The 22,071-nt window shown below is 33.3% G+C and overlaps 1 protein-coding gene across 6 annotated transcripts in view; it reads right to left on the bottom strand.

Moving 5' to 3' along the window:
* The window catches only part of LOC130810577 (uncharacterized), a 50,850-nt gene extending 34,672 nt beyond the window's left edge, over positions 1-16,178 (bottom strand). For 2 of the 6 annotated variants that reach the window (XM_057676684.1, XM_057676686.1), the window contains exons 1-13: positions 16,031-16,178; positions 15,692-15,792; positions 15,494-15,571; positions 13,161-13,276; positions 12,901-12,994; positions 10,633-10,676; positions 10,458-10,526; positions 8,879-8,934; positions 5,866-6,067; positions 5,527-5,595; positions 5,361-5,440; positions 2,791-2,940; positions 727-790 (exon numbers count right to left, since the gene is read on the bottom strand). In XM_057676684.1, the coding sequence (XP_057532667.1) occupies positions 727-790; positions 2,791-2,940; positions 5,361-5,440; positions 5,527-5,595; positions 5,866-6,067; positions 8,879-8,934; positions 10,458-10,526; positions 10,633-10,676; positions 12,901-12,994; positions 13,161-13,276; positions 15,494-15,571; positions 15,692-15,782 (1,113 nt within the window). In that variant the 5' untranslated portion in view covers positions 15,783-15,792; positions 16,031-16,178. The other 4 variants (XM_057676685.1, XM_057676687.1, XM_057676688.1 and 1 more) reach the window with 4 other exon arrangements.
* Positions 16,179-22,071: the final 5,893 nt, after the last annotated feature.

Here is a 22,071-nt window from a genome sequence, read left to right as displayed (position 1 = left end):
GTAATCCAATCACAAATACCCTATTATAACTGTATTGTAAAGGTTTCTGAGGCATAACGACCGAAATATAGGCCCCGAAAACTACGAAACCATCCGGATTGACCACAAAATCCATTTTGCGATTGTTATCGCAACCGCGACAGCATTTTTGCACTGTGGGTTGCATGAAACAATAGTGTTTCTCCTGCGGTTACCCACAATGATTATGCTCCTCTATTCATTCCTGTAATGTTAGCTCAGAGGAAGCTAAAACTAAAATAACCACATTGTCAGCTAAATACATGAGCAAACCAAAATTGATAAGTATACTGAAATTAAGAGCAGAAATGGTCAAATACTGGCATAAGAAAATTCCAATTCAAAAGGTTATTGAACAAATAATTAAGTTAAGTCGTTACTAACCGATCTCGATTAAAAGTAAAAAAAATTAAGATAATTATATGCAGAGTTGCAAACTAAAACAAAAAAGATACAGAATAAGGATAATCCTTATTCTTTTTTTCATAATGTACTAAATTTTTTGTCTTTCTTTTTTTACTCCTGCCTTTGTCCCTATATCTCACGCGTATACACTTCTCCCCCCTAGGCCCCTACCCATGCTTATAGACTACCTCTGCATACATGTTGAGAATCAAATCGTGATCAGAAAATTGTATATGCTACAAAGACAGATAAACAAAAAATAGCTTCTACAACAGTAAGAGAACCACTACTGAATGTTGTTACCTGTTCCCTCAGAAGAAAATTCAATTTGACCTTGTACAAGTTCACATATTTCCGACGATGATCTCTGAGTAAAACAAATTATTTCAGCATAATAAACATAAAAGTAAAACATTCAAAAATAAAAGGAATGCATAGAAGCTCTAAAGAAAAAAATATATTAGTCAAAAAAATAAGTGCCAGCATAGAAACATCTACAACTTAATCATGACAATGAGACAAGATTTGAGCAGACATGAAACATAGTGTAAAAATAAGGCCGCATCGCATTGGTCGCGTTGTAAAGGTTTTCAAAACAAACAAAGCAATATTTTTCCACGTTGTAAAGGAGTAAAAAACCGCGTTTGGGGTTGTATCAAGGAATATCTTAATATTCGACCAATATTTAGGCGTTACAATAATCGCATCACCCCCGTTACCACATCACTGTTCTATAAGCGCTCGCGATCGTTACCACATTTATACACTATGACATGAAATAAATCCAAGTTAACCAAGCATTAAATACAAATTATTCAAATTAGGAGCGCATTTGAGCTCTATAGTATACAAATAGAAGGAGCAAGACGCGGCACTCATCATGGTAGCCTCTTAACATATTGTGATTTTGCAAGCAACAATTTCAGAAAATCACCATAAAAGATGAAAACTGTAATAATTACTCAAATCAGAGCATACATTTGATTTCAGAAATAAAAATATTTGATAAACTTTTCGAGGAAAGAAAAACAAAACCAAAAAAAAGCAGTGTGGAGACACGTTATTTTTAAGAAAACAAGAAGTCAGACCTTTTGAAAATTGATTGTGCAAACCTGTAATGCAGTTAAAAAGAACTCCACTACATGCAAACCAACAGGTTAGTTACAGTCTTTGGGCTAACTAAGGCCTTTACTCAAGCATAAAACCCCTACAACCCCCTTTTCCTTCTTGTTTTCTTGAAAGACTTGGAGGGAAAACACTCAATTTCCTTCCTTTTCCTTCCCTTCCCTTCCAAACAAATAATGTGCACACTCCCTCTTTACCCTTCCCCTTCCTTTCCCTTTCCTTCTCTGTCCCTTCCCTTCATTTCTTTTCTCTCCTAATTTGCTATCCAAACATAGTGTTAATCTATCATTATTTAATCCCAGCAATTATTTCATCAAAAATTTTAGTTTGTAGCTAATTTTAAATTAGTCATACAGCTGATTCCAAAAACTAACTTCATTAAAAAAAGTTATAAACTAATTGCTATAATCTTATGTACTAGTTGAAGCTAACAACAAAAAATTAATTATCAAATGGAGCCAAAGATACAGACTGCAACAAACTAGACATCACATAGCTATCAATACTCTATATATATCCTTTAACTGATGAGAAATATATTTATATCAAAAAAGTGAGACATGGCTGCCAATTATTAATCGTACACAAAAATCAATGTTTGGTAGTTGAGGCACATATTGAACCAATGACGCCTAATATTTCAATTTTCAAAAGAGGGCAAAGATGTAAAAGATCAAAAGGTTGTAGCAGCAATAGCTAATGGGACATTTTCTATTTTCTTCAAAATTTTATAAACAAATCAACAAGATGTAGAATAAAAACAAAGTTTACTGACAGAGAAAGAGATAGATACTATAGAGAGAGAGAGAGAGAGTGTGAGGGCAAACAAAGTGTTTTCTCAAAACCTATGTTACTTGGAGTCAGGTACTGATGTTGGATACTGGTACGTGTCCAAGTGTCTGATACGTTTAAATATTCAATTTTACGCCTAAATTGAAGTGTCTATGTGCCATACCAATGTCCGAGCATCAAGGATCGGACACAGGTATGTGAAGTAAAATGAAGAGTCCGAGTAACATAGCTCAAACCAAAACTAGAAAATTGCGAAGTTGTGATTTTGCTGGTTAAATATTAAAATTGTAAAAATAGGATCTATTTTTCCCAACTGCTGAAAACAAAAGCTTTTGTTTCATTTTTCTTAAAAACAAAACAGAAGCTAGATACCAACAAAATACCATACAGCCCTCAAGTGATGGCAGGAAAAACAAAAAAAAGGGCATATGATTAAATGATCGCACATACAATCTTTGCCCAAGATATCTCCATGATGTTTTTTTCAGTTTCTTATGAACATCAGAAAGAACTGATTCTTGAGCATAGTGCCACCAAACATACTGCCATCCCTTCAATTTCTTTGCTAACGGGGAATTCCATGGACGATAGCGCCCATACCTGCATTTAACAAGAGGAAGTGTAATTAGATGGTCATCAGTAAGCAGAAATAACACCACTTCTACCTCAATACACGGACAAAAAATGCATGGAGGTGAACAAAGCTAAACTATCAGACATGGATTCTTTGGCACTTCATATAATATAACGCAAGCAATCCATACTGCTAGTTTACCATTTACATATGTCTTACATAAAGAAGCTATTCCTTTGTAGGTAGGTTTATACTACAAAATCAAGTATGAAGTGGAAGAAGTGAAAACCGTCATAGCAATACCCATAGGCCATGAGTTCAAAAATCAATGAAATGGCAGGGGAGATGTGAGCTACAAGTATTTTACTGATATGATAGGTTGAAGGTGGCATAGATGAAGTCCGTGATCACATAGCCCCATAAATCAAACTCAATACTGTATAATACACCTGCACTTCAAACTGATGAGCTAGCCTCTGTGAATTGAATTAACAGCATTTAATTAAAAACTAATCCAACGCATGCCCAATTAAAATTCCACAAAAGCTAAACCACAAGTAAACAGTGTTCGGAAGAGAAGGACGAATTTTGTATACATTGCTCAATGAGATATTTTTACATCGCTAAGTATTGAGCGCCTACACTCCAAAAAGGTAAAGCCACAACATACTTCCAGAATTCACAACATACTTTCTGAATGCATTTCACTACACTTCCCTTTCCCACATTTATACAGAGTTCAGTGCAAAATTTTATTTTCAATTGCAGTCATGGTAACAATCACAAAAGGGCTTTACGCTCAATATGAATGGTTTTGCGGTTGTCTCGACTCATGTTATGGTCGCAGTATGCTCAAAAACCTGTACAATAAGATCGTGGTAGGGTTTCTATGGTTAATATTTTGCACTATGTCACACAAATAAAGACTCTGCTTTCCATCATTTTATCAAAATAATGCAGAGATAATTGTTAAGAAAATCCACATTGCATTCCCTAACACTTTGTTTGGATAACAATTTCGGATAGTAAGGAAAGGATGGGAAGGGAAAAGAAGGTGAGGGAATAGTAGAAAAAGTCTCCCTTGTTTGTTTACGAGGGAAAAGGAAGGGAGAGGGAGAGAAATAACAGGTTCCTTCCATTTCTTTCCACATTTGGAGTGATTTAGTTGATAACAAAAGTATGGCATTTGATCTCGTTAAACTCTTCCTTCCAAATCTCTCCCCACTAAAATCGGTATCCAGACCAAACAAAAAAAAAAGTATATCCCTCCAAATCCCTCTTATTCCTTTCCCTCCAATTCTCTCATTTCAAACAAAGTGAAAAAATTACCCCTTAGCCATCATAACTAAGACATGTACTTCCACACTTGTTTCCAAGTCTAAATTCTAATAAATTCAGTCATGCTTTAAAACTTCTAATAGATTTATTCAAATTCCAGAAGTACAAATTTGTTCAGTCCGTTTCTGATTAGTCCATTTTAGTCCTAACAAGTTCTATTCAGCCTTAAGAAGTTAGAATTTCTTAAAACCACAACAATGACAAAGCATAATCCCAAGTCCCAACAAAATGGAATAGACTACATGAACAAAAACAAATCAACGTGTGAGCTGAGTTTAAACCATTGTGAGACAAATTATTTTACCCTGCTGATGACAACAGTATCACAACAATTACTCAACCTAAACAAGAGGAAACATTAATTTGCAAAATTTATCATTGTCCTTAATTGATAAGGCAGTGGTCTGAAGCTACCATGTGTTGAATTATGACCAAACGTCTCTGAATCAGAATGTGGCCTGGAAGCAAAGTATGCGTCCACCGTCTAATTGTCATCCTACATTAGGGGCCCAATTCCCAAGGGAACGCGTCATAGTTAAGTCAATCCGGTGGATGCATTATTCCTACCGAGCAGTGGATTAAATCTTTTGCAAACGACTTGAATAAGCGACGACGCATTGTAAGTGACAAAGTGATCCTGCTCCCACTATGATTTCTAACTAAAAAAGGTGTAAAAATGTATATTTAATGAAACCATGAATGAACGTAGAGCATTGTCGCTGAATAAGATGGACAGTGATTTGTTAAAAAATTATACTTACAGAATCTCCTTAAAAAGCACAAGATACCCAGCAAGATGATTATTGTGATAAAGGATCTAAAAAACATTTGTAGATCTAAGGTTGTAATTTAACGAATCGTTTTCCCTCTGGCCAGGTTAGACCCATATTACATATTGGCACCCAGGTCATGTCGTATCATATCAACAACAGCATGATTGGGGTACATGGCAAGTCTAAGTTCAATAGGTTTGTAGATAGGAAAAAAAAATAGGGCCGTTGAAAAAATCAGCAGCTTAAATTAGTGTACAGAGCAGAAACCTAAGTTGCAGTACCGCATAACTTAAGAAGAGGAAAAACAGAAGAGGTAGATCATGAGTTGTACTTACTTTTCCCTCAGCTGACAAGTGGAGATATTGTCTGCAAATTTCAAGATGTGCCATAGCTGAGCAGGGTTTATGCTCATGACCTGTAAAGACCATACAAGAGAAAGTGATATTAAGTTGGCATGCTAACCTATTAGTCAATAACTTGAAATCATAACAATCAACCTACCAATTTTGGCAGCTCCGCTGTAACAGAATATTGTGGAGCATCAAGCTCAAGCTTACCAGACTTAGTCACCTAGAACAGAAGAAGAGATGTGTAACTGCCAAGGATAAGTAATCATTCCCATGTAGAACACTATTTATCATCTCTATGACAATCAGGAACAAATTAATCACCTTTTCAAAAAGAACAAAATTTAAAACCATTTCAAATTTTGGAGCCAGCAAAACAACACAAAATTGGGTACAATTGTTCAAGAGATACAAAAACATGTACAATTGTTCCTGAAAAAGGTTTATAAAGCTATTTTAAAGGTAAATACAGGTACATTACTAGGAGGCCCACCTGAAGAGATAGATCAAAGGGAATCACTACATAGTCATATTTATCCATATCAGCTACTGCACCTTGCCACAATTCATTTTCTCCGAGACTAGCAGTATCCATGGAACTTAGAAACCCTTCAAGGGGGGTACAATGAATTCCCAGACCACGAATCTCCACAAGCTTGTTAACCTGATCACCTCTTGCCTTTGAACTCACAGAGCTGAAAGAAAAAAGAACACAAAAATGATGCAACAGTACATACTACTAAGCTAGGAACCTAGGACTCCACATAAGATAGTGAAAAAAAAAAAAAAAAGGGATGTTACATATGGTAGCAATGATGTTTTCACCTTTACCAGAAAAAAAAAATGTTCCATATGGTAGCATTGAGGTCTTAATTTTGTAAAAAATGTATTAGGTTTAAGTCAGTTAAATTTAATCTTTTATTTCTTTTTCCTTTTCTTTTTCCATAGGACTTCAATGATTGCAAGACTTAAATTTTCCACCATCACAATTGCAAGAACACCACCATCATAACTTTCCCTCAACCAACACTAACTGTAATCAAACACCAATCGTTCCTTAACCCTAAATGTAATAAAAAGAGTGGCTTTCAGAATTTTCAATCCAAAATCACACATACTTCGCAAATGTAGAACTATGTTCAACTGAAAATGAAAGAACATAAATAACCCAATTACTATACTGCTAGAAACACAATTGGGTTATTTATGTTTGGGAGGATTGGAATACATAGCTGTTGAAACAGACTTTAATATCAATTTCCAAACAGTGAAAAGGTCAGGAAACTGGCAGAATTTTTCAGAAGCTATAGCAAATGATAGTTCAATTATCAAGATTTTTCAAGGGAATGAAGAGAAGGCAGATGAGGTTGTAAAGAGTATGGTTTCCAGAAGCAGAATGCTAAGTATTTCAACAAAGTTATAGATGAAGAAGAATATTGTTGTTTTGAAGAGAAGAAACCGGTGGCATATAACTGCAAATGGTGTTGGCAGTAATAATACATACAGCAGCAATCAATTCGAACTACAGAGATGATATCATGTAATTAACATCCTCCATGCTTCTTGCATCTAAGAACTGTTATTTTGTTGAACAAAGAGGAGATCACCTTGTTACACTTGAAAAGGTGTTGGATTCCTTTTTTCATTATCTATTGTTGATATGTAGTAATTTGAGTAAAAAAAGATAAACAAGATTAAAAATATTATAATCTTAACAGAATATATCAACTTTAACCGAATATGTTATCATTAGACAAAAAAATAACCTTGATTCTACCATATGGAACAATTTTTTTTCTTTTTCCACCACTGGCAAAAGCCTAATCTTAATTGCAACCATATGTAATATCCCAGAGAAAAAATTGGTGCATGGACAAATATGAAAATGTGAATATGAACAGAAATTATATAGAAGTGGAGCAGTCTGAAGAAACGATGAAAGGCAGAAAAATAAAAGCAGAAGCTGAAATCCCCAGCTGAATATAACAAGAAATCTTATTATATAATAACTCTAACTTTCATAACTAGGGTTCAGAAAAAGTTAAAGATCTATGAGTAGAGCAGAGGTGATACACAACATCATGAATTCACAACAGTATGTGTTATGGATTGAGTTATCCATGGATGATTTAGAATAGTTCTCTGCAGATTCTGATGCAATGTGTAGCAAGAATGTGTGAAGTAATATGTGTAAATATGCTGAATATGTATGAATGAAGTAGAATGATCAAATGTATAAATGTGCATTGATTGTAATGTAAATCGTAAATTAGTTGTAACCTAAGAATGATTACAATATAATGTGATAGTTTCAAGCAATTCGAGAAGCTTGAGATCTCCCTAATGAGTCAAGTGACTCATCCAACTTCTATTACAAAATAATTGTATTCACGTTTCCTACCCTTGCCCTCTATGGCTCTATTTATACTACATTCTTATCCCTTAAACTAACAACTTACGAACTACTATTTACTAAGTTATCAATATATTACCCCTCTAGAACAAATTCGTCAGTCTGATTCCACTTTGAATCACGAGTTTCCTCCTATCAACGAAAAATAAACATATTAAAATAATATGTTAAGTGCCTTCGGTTTCAGATGACTTTCAACCAACTTCGAGGCAGCCTTGAATAGTTAAGCATAACAGGTGGCTCTGTAGTTGAATTGAGCCTGTTATTCTTTAAAATCAATTGTCAATATGCACATCAAAAATATTAAAGAGTTATCTCCCATATGCAAAAGAAGGGCAAGAGAAATCAAACTAACTCCCAAACTTGAAGGAGCAATCAGCAAAAGAAGCTCAAATTATTTTTATAAAAGACTCCCCCCACCCCACACACACACACAGACTTACACTTTCCTAATCACCACAAAACAAAGGAACATCATCTATAAATTCATATCAAACATCAAGGACTAAAATGATGCTCCGAACTGACTAATTGAGTTCCAACCCTTTAATTATATGCAATTGTCAATCAAAACCTAACATTATTATGGTAAGACAACCAAGTGTTTCTAGACCCAACTAGGAGAATAATGAAATTGGGGTATTTCTATGATAATAGGTTTCCAATTAAAAGGAACTAGCCTCGTTTATGTACTCAAGTCTTCTGCTAACATATTTAAATGATAAAAAAATTAAAAATATAAGATAATGGAAAGGAATCATAAGCATTGTACACAGGCTATCCATCAAAACTTTCAGCTCCGCTCTTTTTTTCAACACCACAAAATGTTTTTAAGGGAAGCACCATTCTACACTTCACTAATCCACTAGCTCTTTAACATCCTGCAGCCTTAACTACAAAAACATCTATAACCAGAATAAGTAGAAGAGTCCATAAGAGTATAAAATACCAGATAATGCACTAGCCTAGTTGTGAATGTGACTGAGTTTAAACTCTCTAAGGGTGATATTTCAGCAATAGAAAGACAGAATACTTATACATCCACTAAAATAACCAAATGAAACAATGTGACTTTAATCTACAAAATGATTACCCAACTATAGTTTGTTTTGCTACTGTCAAGCTTGAAAACCTTAAACCAAATAGTACCTGCATCAAAGATAGAATTGGTAAACATTAGAATTAATTCTTGAGGCCACCAGCTGAATAGCTTCCACAATTCACATTATAACATCAGAAAGCAATAGCTTGCACATCATATCATCAAAAAGCAATTATTTACCCAGCATAGGAAAAAAGATCGAATGAACACACGGTAATTAATGCTTTCATATAATAGACACGAAAATCCAAGTTTTTTTTATAAAATAAATAGCTGATCTAGCCTGAAATAAAATTGAGGGACACAAATTGCTTGGAAAAATTTCTTCATAAGCTTATAAGTCCCAATAGGTACATCTACATTAACTTTCCAAAATTATTACAGGGAGTTTCAATTAATAATAGACTGATCTTGGAACTAGAAAAGGTTGATTAGATGAGAATGTCTCTTTTAGAAACAGAAAAACAATCTGAAACTGAACGGACTATCTAGTAGGACAAAACAAACAATGCCAAAAAAATTTAATATAACTGCCAAGTTGCACCACACCTCAGGCACAACATGCAACCTCAGCATCTCATGTTCCCAGCAGCACCTCCTCAAAACGCCTCGCCTCAAGCAATCAGACGTGTGCTCCTAGCGTGTAGGCACGCCAAAGATGTGCTGTTTAAAACTAAAGACAGAAGGATTACTAAACAAAGGCTATAAACAGAGGGCTTCAGTAAAACAACCCACTTCTCCTATATGCAGTTCCTATGAATGTGCCTTGGTGCAGAGTGCAAAGGCATACCATTAATTCTCCAAACGAGTAAACTGCAGCTCATGTTTCACTACTAGTGTCTAGCGCACAGCTTACAAAAACATATGGCATTCCTGTCCATCACCCATCATGCATTCTCAATAACTATCGACCACCTTAATCACCAAAACCTTCCTTGACCACAAAATATTCCAATCACCTTTCTATGAAGATTAAAGATCCTCTTAAGCTTTGATAAATAACTTGACCTAACTCATAAGTAATATTGTAACATGACAATTCAATAATACTTATTCCCAATCATGAAGAGTCCAGGATTGCAAAAAGTATCCGACATAAGATGCACCAATTGCTACCAATCAACAAATTACAAGCAGCTACACTATCACAGAAATTTCCAAAAGACTTGCAGTGATAAACAAGTTTAAACTGCCACAGGAACCATTTATCTACTAGCAGATCAAGAATAGTGCTTTACACATAGGAGAGTAATAAAATTTAACAGAAGATTAAGGTACACACAATCAAAAAAAAAAACCAAAAAGAAAACAATCAAAAACAGAATGCCTGCCTAGCAATTTAGAATTGGCTCTCAGAAAGAACTCCTAAAGTGTGGATATGCATAAACAAGTGTCGTAGTTCACACAAACAGAGAACGCCTCTCTCTCTCACACACACATACACACTGTGTCACAGTGATTCCAGTATTCATTGTAAATTAAAGAAGTCCCAAGATAAACAGTGGCTGGAAAAATAAGAAAATTGCATGCTCACGAAACTGAAGCAAACTTTAAAATTGAAAAGCAGTACCGACTGAGACGGCATATCAGAATATAGTATATGGACATTCTTCATGGATAATTGAATGCTATCAAGGATCTGTGAGGGAAAACAATCAGAAAATGTGAGTACTCTGACCGAATAAAAGCTCTTAAAGCATTATCCCAACAAAGAAAGCAAATTTTCAGCAATCAAAAAAACTTACTCTTCCTGTGACATGTGAAATCAATGATTGCCCTGCTTGATTATCTGCAAAAAGGGCAACAAAAGGCATGGATAGGTCAGAGCATAGAAAAAAATGTCGATGCCGTTGCGATTGTGGTTCTAATCGAGATGTTGAAGACGCAGCACCTGCCGGTGTTATGATTCGTTTTGCGGATATCGCAATGAGATTCGAGTGTTGTTGTCTAACACGTGTCCGAAAGTCCGACTCGGCAATACTTCAAATTATTGGATATGGGGACAATGTCATAATTTTGGACACAGACACAGACACGACAATCAGCATCTTAAAAAATATATAAAATAACAATAAATATTTATTATTATTATTATTATTATTATTATTATTATTATTATTATTATTATTATTCTATTGCAAAATTAGATATAAATATCTACTTTTTTAATATCTTAAAATACAGAGTTTAAAATATTTTATATTTAATTTAATCATTGAAAAGTATTTAAAAACTAAAAACCCCTTCTCCCACATTTAATTATTCTAATATTTAATTGTTTCACCTACTGTCACTATAGCCTTCAAAAGATGGCAGATATTCAATGGCAAAACTTCTATCAACCTCACCATTCTCCAAGTATTTCTCTCTATCCTCTTGCTTTCTCTTTCTCATTCCCGTTCTTCTTCTCCCTCTTTACTCTTTCTTTTCCTTTATAAAGAGTATTCACTGTTCTTGTCTGTGTCGAATCGACACAGGTACAGCAAGGGTTTTGAAGTGTCTGGGTAACACAAAAAATAATAATATTATTACTATTACTATTAACATTGCTACCGTAATGGTAATGTTATTAAAAGAGAATAATTATGATTAATATGTATTTTGGCAATGAAGAAATAATCTACTACAATTTGGAAAAAGGATCGACTGATGTATGATCTATGATACATTATTAAATATTGATTGAGGATTGATATTTAACTTTAAAATAACAAATTGAATGAACTATTATGTGTTATGTGATCACTTAAATAAAGGAGGACAATAACGAGCAAGTTGACAATTTAGTTAGCTGAGCAGCTAGGGGTGTTCACTCTTATAGAATTTTGTTCTTGTTTACCATGGTTGCTATAAAACTATATATTCTGAGATGACAATCTCACCCATTCAAGTAGAAGGCAAGTGAGATTTCCTTTAGTGGTGTTCTCATTCCTCCTCCAATTAAAATAAATTAAAATGTTGGTTTAGAATTCATTATATAATTCTCTTGCAATTTATGTGATTATTATGTGATTCAAATATTTACAAAAATCCTACTATATTAATACTTCTTAATCAATTATTTTGACGAGGAGAAGTGAGAATTACTCAACTTTTCTGACCTTAAAGTCTTCCTCCGCTATGTTATTTTCTTATTTATTTTACGGACTCACTTAAAAGATTAGTTGAATTCAAGTAAATAGAAGTTGGAATCACCTACAAGAGTTGAGTTCAAGTATAGAAGTTTGGATATATAATATTTGAAGCTATCTTAAATTTAATAAAGTAGTAATTAACTTTAGATTTTTCCTAGTCATACATTAGTTTCTATAATATATGATGTGGTGGTAACACTCTTAAAGGTTAAAACCAAGATATTCTAGCATATTTTTCTAAGTTAAAAAGGGTTCAGATTTCAATAGTGTTACATAGATCATCAAATAAGATTTGGATCTCAATTAAATTTAGGATTTGGGCCAACTCGATATTGTGTTGAGCTTATATGGGTACATTGTCTTTCATTTTACTGTGACAGCATCATCGATTAAATATTTTGGCTTACAATTTGCTAATGAGCTACATTCGAATGAGATTTGATTTGGGCTCAGATCAAATTTAAACATAAATGTTTTAGTGAAGTATGAGTTTAGGTTAGTTATTTTGTGTCGGGTAATCAAGTTTGGGTAAGTTTTTCCATGTTTACTCAAACCTGGAGTTTGCTTTTTAAATATAGGATGATATGACCCCTCACCTTAAGAGACACGATAAAATGTTGACCACCACATGAAATGATCCCTCAATGGCAAAGGAGCTTGACAAATTCGATGGTATATTTTTCATACCAAGCTTAAAGATTATATACTACCAAAAGTCATCTTTCCTCTAATCAACCTCAACCTCCGCCAGATTTAGGTTCTACTTTATGGTGATACTAGCTGTCCCACAGTGACACTGAATACAACTTAATTTTTATAAAAAAAACTTGACAAAGATATAGAAGGATTATATAAAGAAAAGTAGATCATATGTCTCACCACAAACTCGTCTCGACAGTTTCGCCAACTCTGCAGCTGCAAGCTTTGCTTTTTTTGCAGCTAATTCTCTTCTTTCAACAGCGTCTATGCTCCACTACAAAAATAAAACTTTAAATTTCAATAATTACAAAAGTCCTCCCAAGAAATAGATTTATAAGGCTTGTTTCTGATGGTTTCCTCCAAGGAAGGCACTTTTAGAGTGAAAGAAAAAGACGCTCAGCTCAAACAACAGTTTGTCCGTGATGAATTTAAAAAGATACCTCATCATCATTGCGTGGACCAGCAAAAAACAAGACGTCTTCTAAACTTATAACAATAGGGTACTCCCAACCCAACTTTTTCCATGGGATTCCTATACTTAACCTTCCCACATGACCTGTCAAGCAATGCAATAATACTTCATTAGTAAAACAACAACACCCCAATTTCCTTAAGTGACTCCCACCTAGGGTGGGGTATGGAGGGATCGAATGTATGCAACTTTACCCATGTTGATAATAGAACTAAGAGGTTTGTTTCCGAATAACCTTTAGTAGCAAACATCATGTGCAACTTCACATAAATATGAAGAGCACACAATCAAGTGAGTCGTTTTAATTTTGTCTATTATAATCCAAAACTAAAGAACTGCAAATATTTGGCTCCATCAAATAATGGCAAACAATAATATTTCATTAGTAAAGATATTTAATTTGAGAAATGTCACAGCTTAAACAAATAGCTTAAGCATTCAACAAATGACACTGCCAAAAAGAAAACAGCTTATCTTTTGTCATTCTTTACTCTTGTGAAGTTATTCTTTACTCCTGTGAATGATGGCATTTTGTAGCATTTAACTAATGGGTTACGGCCTAAGGATGAGGAATCTATGTTGTATTCAATATTGAGGTTTACTCCTCACAAGTCCAACTTTTCACTAGTTATGAACACCAACCCCTTAGATTTCTTTATAACAATGCCAACACATCAATTCTTAAATATAAGGTCTATTTTATTATCAAAGCAAATCAATGTGAGAGATTATTTCATTCATCCCTAATTGGTAGTATACCCATAAGAAATCAATTACAAATGATCGTCTATATATACATATATTCTCGTCCACTATTCAATGTCACGTGCTCTCGCACATTCTATTCTCCGCATCATTTTCACTCTTGTAGTACAAGCCATCTTCAACATAAATTTTTACTTTTGAGATCGCCAAAGTTCCATTTTCCACTTTTCTCTAATTAGTTCATCTTCCTAAATCCTAACATGCCAACATAGTTTACTTACTATTCATTTTTATAGGTATAATATTTTAGTAAGCTCTACCACAGTAGACTCAATACATTTTAGTTTTCAATATTAGAGTAGTCTATCTTGTTTTCCCTTTGGTGCCACTCTAAACTAGTTTTCAAAAATTTATCCTTAAGTGATGTTAAGCACAGTTGAATAGCTAATTTCCTTACTCTCACACTACCATACTTTTGTTCTAATATAATTTTCTTCTGTCTCAAATCTATGATCAAAATAACTACTATAAATCATCTTTAACTACTAGAATATTTGAAAATAGCCTATCTACTCTTATCAAAATATCTATAACTGATCAATTCTTGTATGGAGGGAGATTATCATGTGGCATGGTCTTTTTTCTTTAGGCATCATCCAGAAAGAGACCTTCACTCAGTTGCTGAAGTATCATCCACTATCCAGAATCCATATATGAATTAGAATTCTAGTTCTTAAAGTTCGGATACATAAAAAGGATTCTTTGGTGCTTCTTTATACTCTTTCTTAGTATCGTGTGTTTCCACATTTAATCACTATTTTGCGACTAACTTAATTTGGAAATCAAAAGTTCGCGTTAAGATAGAGCCTTTGTGTGGTTGGTGGATTTTAGAAAGCTCAATACCATGGAATTTCTCCAAATTAAAAGAGCTAACAAAGCGTTGAGTCCACATCAATGTGTTATAGGCTTGGTAGATGGTGAGGATATTGATCATCTCTTTTTTGCATTGTAGTTTCGCAAAATTTTAGATGGTGATGATAATGAAAAGGCGTTGAGTTCGCATCAATGCGTTTTGTGCTTGGTAGATGGTGAAGATAATGATTATCTCTTTCTGCAATTATGTGGTATGTTTGGTCGGAGAGGAATAGACGGATTTTTAATGATCATTTCTTACTATTCGAATTTGAATGGGAGAAAGCTAAATTCTTATCGTCACTACGGGCAAAAGCAAATGGTCTTTTTGAGCACACTACTCTAAATGATCTTTGTAAGAGTAATTAGGAGATTGTGAAGTAGATTTTAGATGATCTCATTTGGGATTTCTCATCCCTAATTTGTACTTGGGCAAAAAAATTCGACCGGTGACTATTACTTTTGTTTGCAAATACAGATCAACACCTCCAAATTAATCATTCCTCAACTATCATCAAATAATGTAAATAAATCATTAGCACATATATAATCTCTCATTGGAGCAAAATCTCTTGATATAATCAAATTCAACAAATTGAGTTGAGATTAAAAATTGAGGTATAGAATTATAAACAGCTCAATCCTTAAAATGATCACAAGACAAACATGAGAATTTGAAATTACCTCGCTTTAGAGCAACTGGCAATTGGAGATGGTCAAATGCTTCTAGAATAAGTTCCACATCCTCCAGTACAACTTCCTCTGGAGGAAAAGACACCAAAAAATCAAACTTGATCTCTTAAAAAACAATTATACTTCTTCCTAAGAATCTTATTCCATATCCCAAGTCTTAACGAAATTGATGTTATGAGATAAAATTACCTAATGTGATTTTCAGCTGCTGTTTCTCAAAGTCTTTAATGTATCGACCAAGATAACCAAGAAGCAATTGCCGAACTATTCCCTCAAACATTGCTTATATTCTGCAAATTCAATACAAAATTTAACAAAACATACTTTCTCAATTACTGAAAATAAGCAAAGTGAACTTTCTACTTCTAAAAGTCGCCGGAATCATTCTACGCCATCGGAAACTCGAACGAGATCAATATCTACGACAAAACACCATAGACCGGCGGTCTTCAATCGCCCAGCAGCAATCCATTTCCAACTATTTTCTAGTAATGTTACAATCCAACAAATGAAAACGTAAGAGCGTACCTAAAACGTCGTCAAACCACCGGCCAACCGTCGCCGGGTGACGGGTCGCGTCTTCTTCTTTTTCCTTTTCTTTATATTGCGCTCCTTAGACCGGAGTCGGACTCTGGTTCTTCCCTATTTTGCTTTTTTTTTCTTTCATTTATATTTACTAATATTACGAATTTATTAGTATAAAATATATAAAAAAAACAAAAATTACCTAGAATAATCAATTTTTTTATGATTTTTCTATAATAAGCTAATCATGTATAATTTCAACTTTAAAGGTATTTTTGTATTTGTCTAGAGTTTACTTGGGTAACCTGATGATTCACCAAAAAAAATATACTGAAAATTAATCTAAAATTAGAGAAAAATTTTAAAAATTTACATAAAAAATTCTAAATGATAAAACAACCATAAATTTTTTAAAATATTCTTTTACCATTTTTTCGTCATTTTATTTTAGTTTATCTTTTTTTCTAAAAAAATAAAAATTAATATAGCAAGTCATCAGATTACCGGGCTTACCCTAAGAATATGTAATAACAACACTTACCATTGACTGAGTAAACAGGGTCATCATAGGATTTACTTCCCAAGAAACTCGAATCTCAATACCAAAACTTGTGCAAGTGAGTCTTTAGTTTTGGTATTGCGATTCGAGTTTCTTAGGAAGTAAACCCTATGATGACCCCGTTTACTCAGTTAATGGTAAGTCGAGTTGTTACAAAATATCTCTCAAAGTTGAATTTATTCATCATTAATCAATAGGTGGAATTATTATAGGAAAATCATAAATAGATTATTCTAGGTAATTTTTCCTATATAAACCAATTTCAAATAATAATGGAACTATGTACTATCATTATTAAATTTACCAAATATATGACTTTTTTAAGTCAAAACATGCTTACTGATTTCTTTTAATTATTTACCCAATACACAAGTTTTTTTCATTCAATTGAACATATTAAATTCTAAGTTAACTAAATAGAATTACTATAGTAAATCATACAAATACTTTACCTAATTTAGTTTTAATTTTAAACAAAAAAAATTACATTATAAAGTAATATTGTCATGTAATTAATTATTATCTACTTTACATAATCTTTTGATCTTATTTTCCATCATAAGACAAAACATGCATTGAGTCAAAATTTTTACTATTTTATTTCCTTAATTATTATATATTTCAATTTATTCATTTACCATTTTTAGTCATACTAGTAATAAATAAAAATTAATCAATATGACATGTAATCATTTTACATCTAATGATATTTTTACATTTATCATGTCTTTTTAGAAGATGACACTTGAAATTTTCCTACACTTTTATAGCATAGTATCATTGTTTGATATGATTGTATGATTATACGCAGTTGTTTGTTTAGTGGGGATGGGAATGGGAATCGAGAATACAAATTACAAAGGAAAATTTGAATCAAATAAGCAAAAATATATAAAAAAAAATCTTAAATTAGGCATGGGAAAACTTATTTTCCAAAATAAACACCAAAATTCCTAAGTTGTGATTTGGTTTTGTTCGTTGTTACTGACAGTGAACAAAGAACAAGGTTAATAAAAGTCAAAGACTTTGTTCGCTGTTAGTAACAACAAAAAAGATGTTGGTCTATAAAAGTCAACATCTTTGTTCCCCCTTAATACTTCAGATTAAAGATACTTGACTTTTTCTATCAGCATCTTTGTTTTATTATTCTTGTTCTCTGGCTTTTTCTCGTTTGTTTTATTATTATTATTATTATTATTATTATTATTATTATTATTATTATTATTATTCAGATCCAAGCTTGCCGAGGTGGCTTCAACTTTACCCAGCTCTTTTATTCGTTGTAGGAACTTTTCTTATTTTTCCTCTAGTTGAGGGACTATTTGATCGCGCTCTCCTTTCTAGGTATGAGTTGCCACCGTCCTTCCCTCCCTATACCCTACTCATGATTTTTCTATGGGCAAGATACTGGGCATGATGATGATGATGATCTTTATTAGTTGTTAATGACCGCATCACGAGGAGCTTAAGACTAAGATTATGACTGAAGCCCATAATTCCCCATACTCAATACATCTGGTGGTGATAAGATGTACAAGGATCTTAAGAAGAACTTTTGGTGGCCCAACATGAAGCGTGAAGTTGCAGGCTTTGTGGCGAAGTGTCTAACGTGTCAGAAGGTGAAAATTCAACATATGAAGCCGGGGGAAAATTGCAACCATTAGAAGTACCTGGATGGAAATGGGAGTCGATTTCAATGGACTTTGTAGTAGGATTGCTAAAGTCAAAAACAGAGAAGAATGCCATATGGGTGATAGTGGATCGATTAACAAAAACAGCAAGGTTTATAGCGATGAAGAATACTTGGACAATGCAACAGATGGCAGACGCGTATTTTCGAGAGGTAGTGAGATTGCATGGTGTGCCTTAGGACATTATATCGGATAGAGATTCGAGATTTCTGTCCAAATTTTGGAAGATGCTACAAGAAGCAGTGGGAACGATACTAAAGTTCAGTACTGCATTTCATCCGGCAACAGATGGTCAAACAGAGAGAACGATTCAGACTCTTGAGGATTTGTTAAGAGCATGTGTTATGGATTTTGGTAGATCTTGGGAGGATAATTTGATGTATGTAGAGTTTTCTTACAATAATAGTTTTCATTCTAGCATAGGAATGGCTCCTTACGAAGCCCTATATGGGAGAAAGTGTAGGAGTCTTATACGTTGGAATGATGTTAATGAGTCGTTGGGATTAGGACCAGAAATGATTGAGGAGACTACAAAGAAGGTAAGGATGATCCAAGAACGTATAAGGGGCGCGCAAGATCGTCAGAAGTCGTATGCAGACAAAAGGAGGAGAGCATTAGAGTTTGAAGTAGGTGAAAAAGTTTTGCTCAAAGTGTCACCAACCAAGGGTGTCATGAGATTTGGTAGAAAGGGTAAATTGAGTCCTCGTTTTATAGGTCCTTATGAAGTATTAGAACGAATTGGGGGATTAGCCTATAGATTAGCCCTACCTATGAACCTAGCCAAAGTCCACAATGTCTTCCATGTATCCCAACTTCGAAAATATGTCCATGACCCTTCCCATATCATACAAACCATTGAACTTGATAAATCCCTTACCTTTGAAGAAAAGCCAATAAAAATCCTTGATACCAAAACAAGATATACCCGGAACAAGGAAATTAAGTTGGTCAAGATATTATGGACGAACCAACAAACCGAAGAAGCCACATGGGAAACCGAAGTTGACATGAGAAAGCGATACCCCGAACTTTTCGAACAGGTACGTTGAGTTTCGAGGAGAAAACTTTTTAAAATAGGGGATGATGCGATTCTATCAAACCGTCCAGTTTTCTTTTAAAACTTCAGTAGTTAACTTTAAGTTCGAGGACGAACTTTTGTTTTAAGGGGGAGTGTATGTAACATCCGTTTTCTTTTTTTAAAAAAAATAATAAATAAATAAATAAATAAATAAATTTTAGAAATTTTAAAAATAATAAAAAAAAATAAATAACTCTCCATTAACAAATAACTTCCCACTTCTCCCTCTAAATCTTATAACTAACCTCACTTACCTATTATAAATTAAATCAATTACCCTTAATTCATTCACATTATTACTTACACTTTCTTTTTCTCCTACAAACTACTTCCTCCATCCTCCAATTGCTTAAAATTTAATCAAGAAAAGGCAACATTTTGATATTAAAGACAACAGATTCGTAGACAGAGATTATTAGGAGCGTACGTTGTCTAGGATCGCGTGACAAGGTAATTCTCAATGTCCATCTAACTATGACTATCTCGTTAATATTATGTGCTAAGTGATAATTAATGTGTTTAAATAGGATGCATGATTTTATATGACATTATTTTATATGATGTTATGTTTTATATATTCTCAAATTATATTTACTATTATTTTTTTTCAAACTTGAATTTATAATTACTATTTTGATGAAATTTATATTATTATTTTGATAACGAAATTTGATACGATTTAGTTGAAAGAGAAATATTTATAATATTATTTTGATGAGAGTTGTATTATTATTTTAATAGTGATTTTAAATGCAATTGAATTTGAGAGAAATATATTATGATATTAATATTGCAATTGAATATTCTTAAGATATATTTTTCTTGGGAAAACCTACGATCATAAAATAAAATGTATATAATGTATGTTTGATTATATGTTTGTGTGCTCGCGACTAATTATTAAAATATATTAAATCACGTAAAGTGTAACACGAGGAAAATGAAGCTCTTATATTTGTTGTGATCCAAGTATAAGGATGATGAACAGGTTGTCCTGTTTGGTTAGTATAGCTGCCGACAGGTATTATTATTTCTGATACTTGATACAATGTTTGGTCTTCCTTCTATTTGTTGTGATCCAAGTAGATGGGTGTACACACTAGGGTTACCTGAGACTACTCTGCTGGCCTTGAATTATTTGGAGTGACGACCTCTTGATGAAGTAGGTATAAAGGTAAAGCCTCGGCCTACTGGCGTTCTCGTTCCCTCAAATTAAAAATTAATTATGTGGTTGCCATTATTAAATATCAAATTAATAAATTGGTTTATGTGATATTATATATATTGTTTTCTCAAATTGTTTTTCTTTTAAACTCAGCTATATATTATTTTCTAAAATTATCTTCAATTTGATTATATTTTATTTTCTTAAATCATTTTCGAATTTAATCGTTTTACGGGATGGAGTTGGAATTACTCAATTTCCTGATTTTGGGAGTTTTTCCCTTGTTTTTTCTTGCATTCTTATGTTGCAGGTTATTGATTGCGTGGGAATCGTGGAGTGAAAATCACTTAGAAATATAGCTTTTATTAGAGTCGTATTTCAGTTTAAATTTTACCATAAGTTGTTTAAATTTTATATGGATACAGATTACGTTTCAGTCTTTTCTTATGTTGTAAGACCCTTTGTTGGATTTAAAGTTATTAAGTTATTCTTTAGTCGTTAAGCCTTACATTTATTTTATTAGAAATAGATGTGGCGGTAACACTCCCATGAGTAGGTTTTGTCTCATGTCTTTCATAAACGATGTTTTCAAAAGTTATTCTTTGTAAGAGTTCTTGAAAACTCCATGGTTTTCTCACATTATCAAGCAAGCTAACCACCACCGAGAACGTAGCCCACATTGGGGTGAACCTCATAAATCTTTTGTCTTTGTTATTGCTTTGGTTCTTGTTGTTTCTCATTGCTTTTATTGAAGTGTTGTTTCGTTACATTGAACACCCTTACTATTGGTCTTGGGTGATTCCTAGGGATAAAGATTGAAACTTTAGACCCTAGTATGATTGTTCCTCACAACTTTTTTTTATCTGATGATCTGGGTTGTATTGTTGGATTGTAAAATTTTGTTGAGTTGAAGTACCGTGTGTCCCTTGACATGGTATTAGAAGCCAACGTGACAAGAGGTAACGGGTTTGAATCTCAACCACCACTCATTTAAAGTGGAATATTTAGCGTCAAGATGACAAGGGCCTGTGTCGCATCCACACTTCAAATCCAAAGGCTATCGTGTGAGGGGGCATGTTATAAAGTATATAACATATCCTGGGACCTCTAGAACATGTTATATACTCTATGTTATATACTTCAAACCCACTTCAAATCCACACTTCAAACCCCAGAATATGTTATATACACTATAACACCGCGAAAGGATAAACCGACAAAAAAGCCCATATTAAGATTATAAAAATTTTCGAAGTTTGAAGATTATTTACTTATTGGGTCAGATTTTTGATCTGCCAAATAAGAACAATTGATTGTGGGAGGTTTACAATGTTGATTTATGGTTGTTATAAAGTCAATTACATGCCTTTTGGATTATTTAATTTATAAAGAGAACTATGTCGGATTTCTACCAAACTCAATATCGTTCATGATAATTTTTGGGCTCTAGGCGAAAAATAAAAAAAGGCTTTTATATATACGTAAAGTTTTTAGTTATTTTTTCCAGGTTTAGTGGTCATGCACTTAACTAAGAAACCTAATGCTATAAGC

This window comes from Amaranthus tricolor, chromosome 4 (assembly GCF_026212465.1).
Source record: "Amaranthus tricolor cultivar Red isolate AtriRed21 chromosome 4, ASM2621246v1, whole genome shotgun sequence".
Lineage (NCBI taxonomy): Eukaryota > Viridiplantae > Streptophyta > Magnoliopsida > Caryophyllales > Amaranthaceae > Amaranthus > Amaranthus tricolor.
This window is presented reverse-complemented; position numbering and strand designations above follow the sequence as displayed.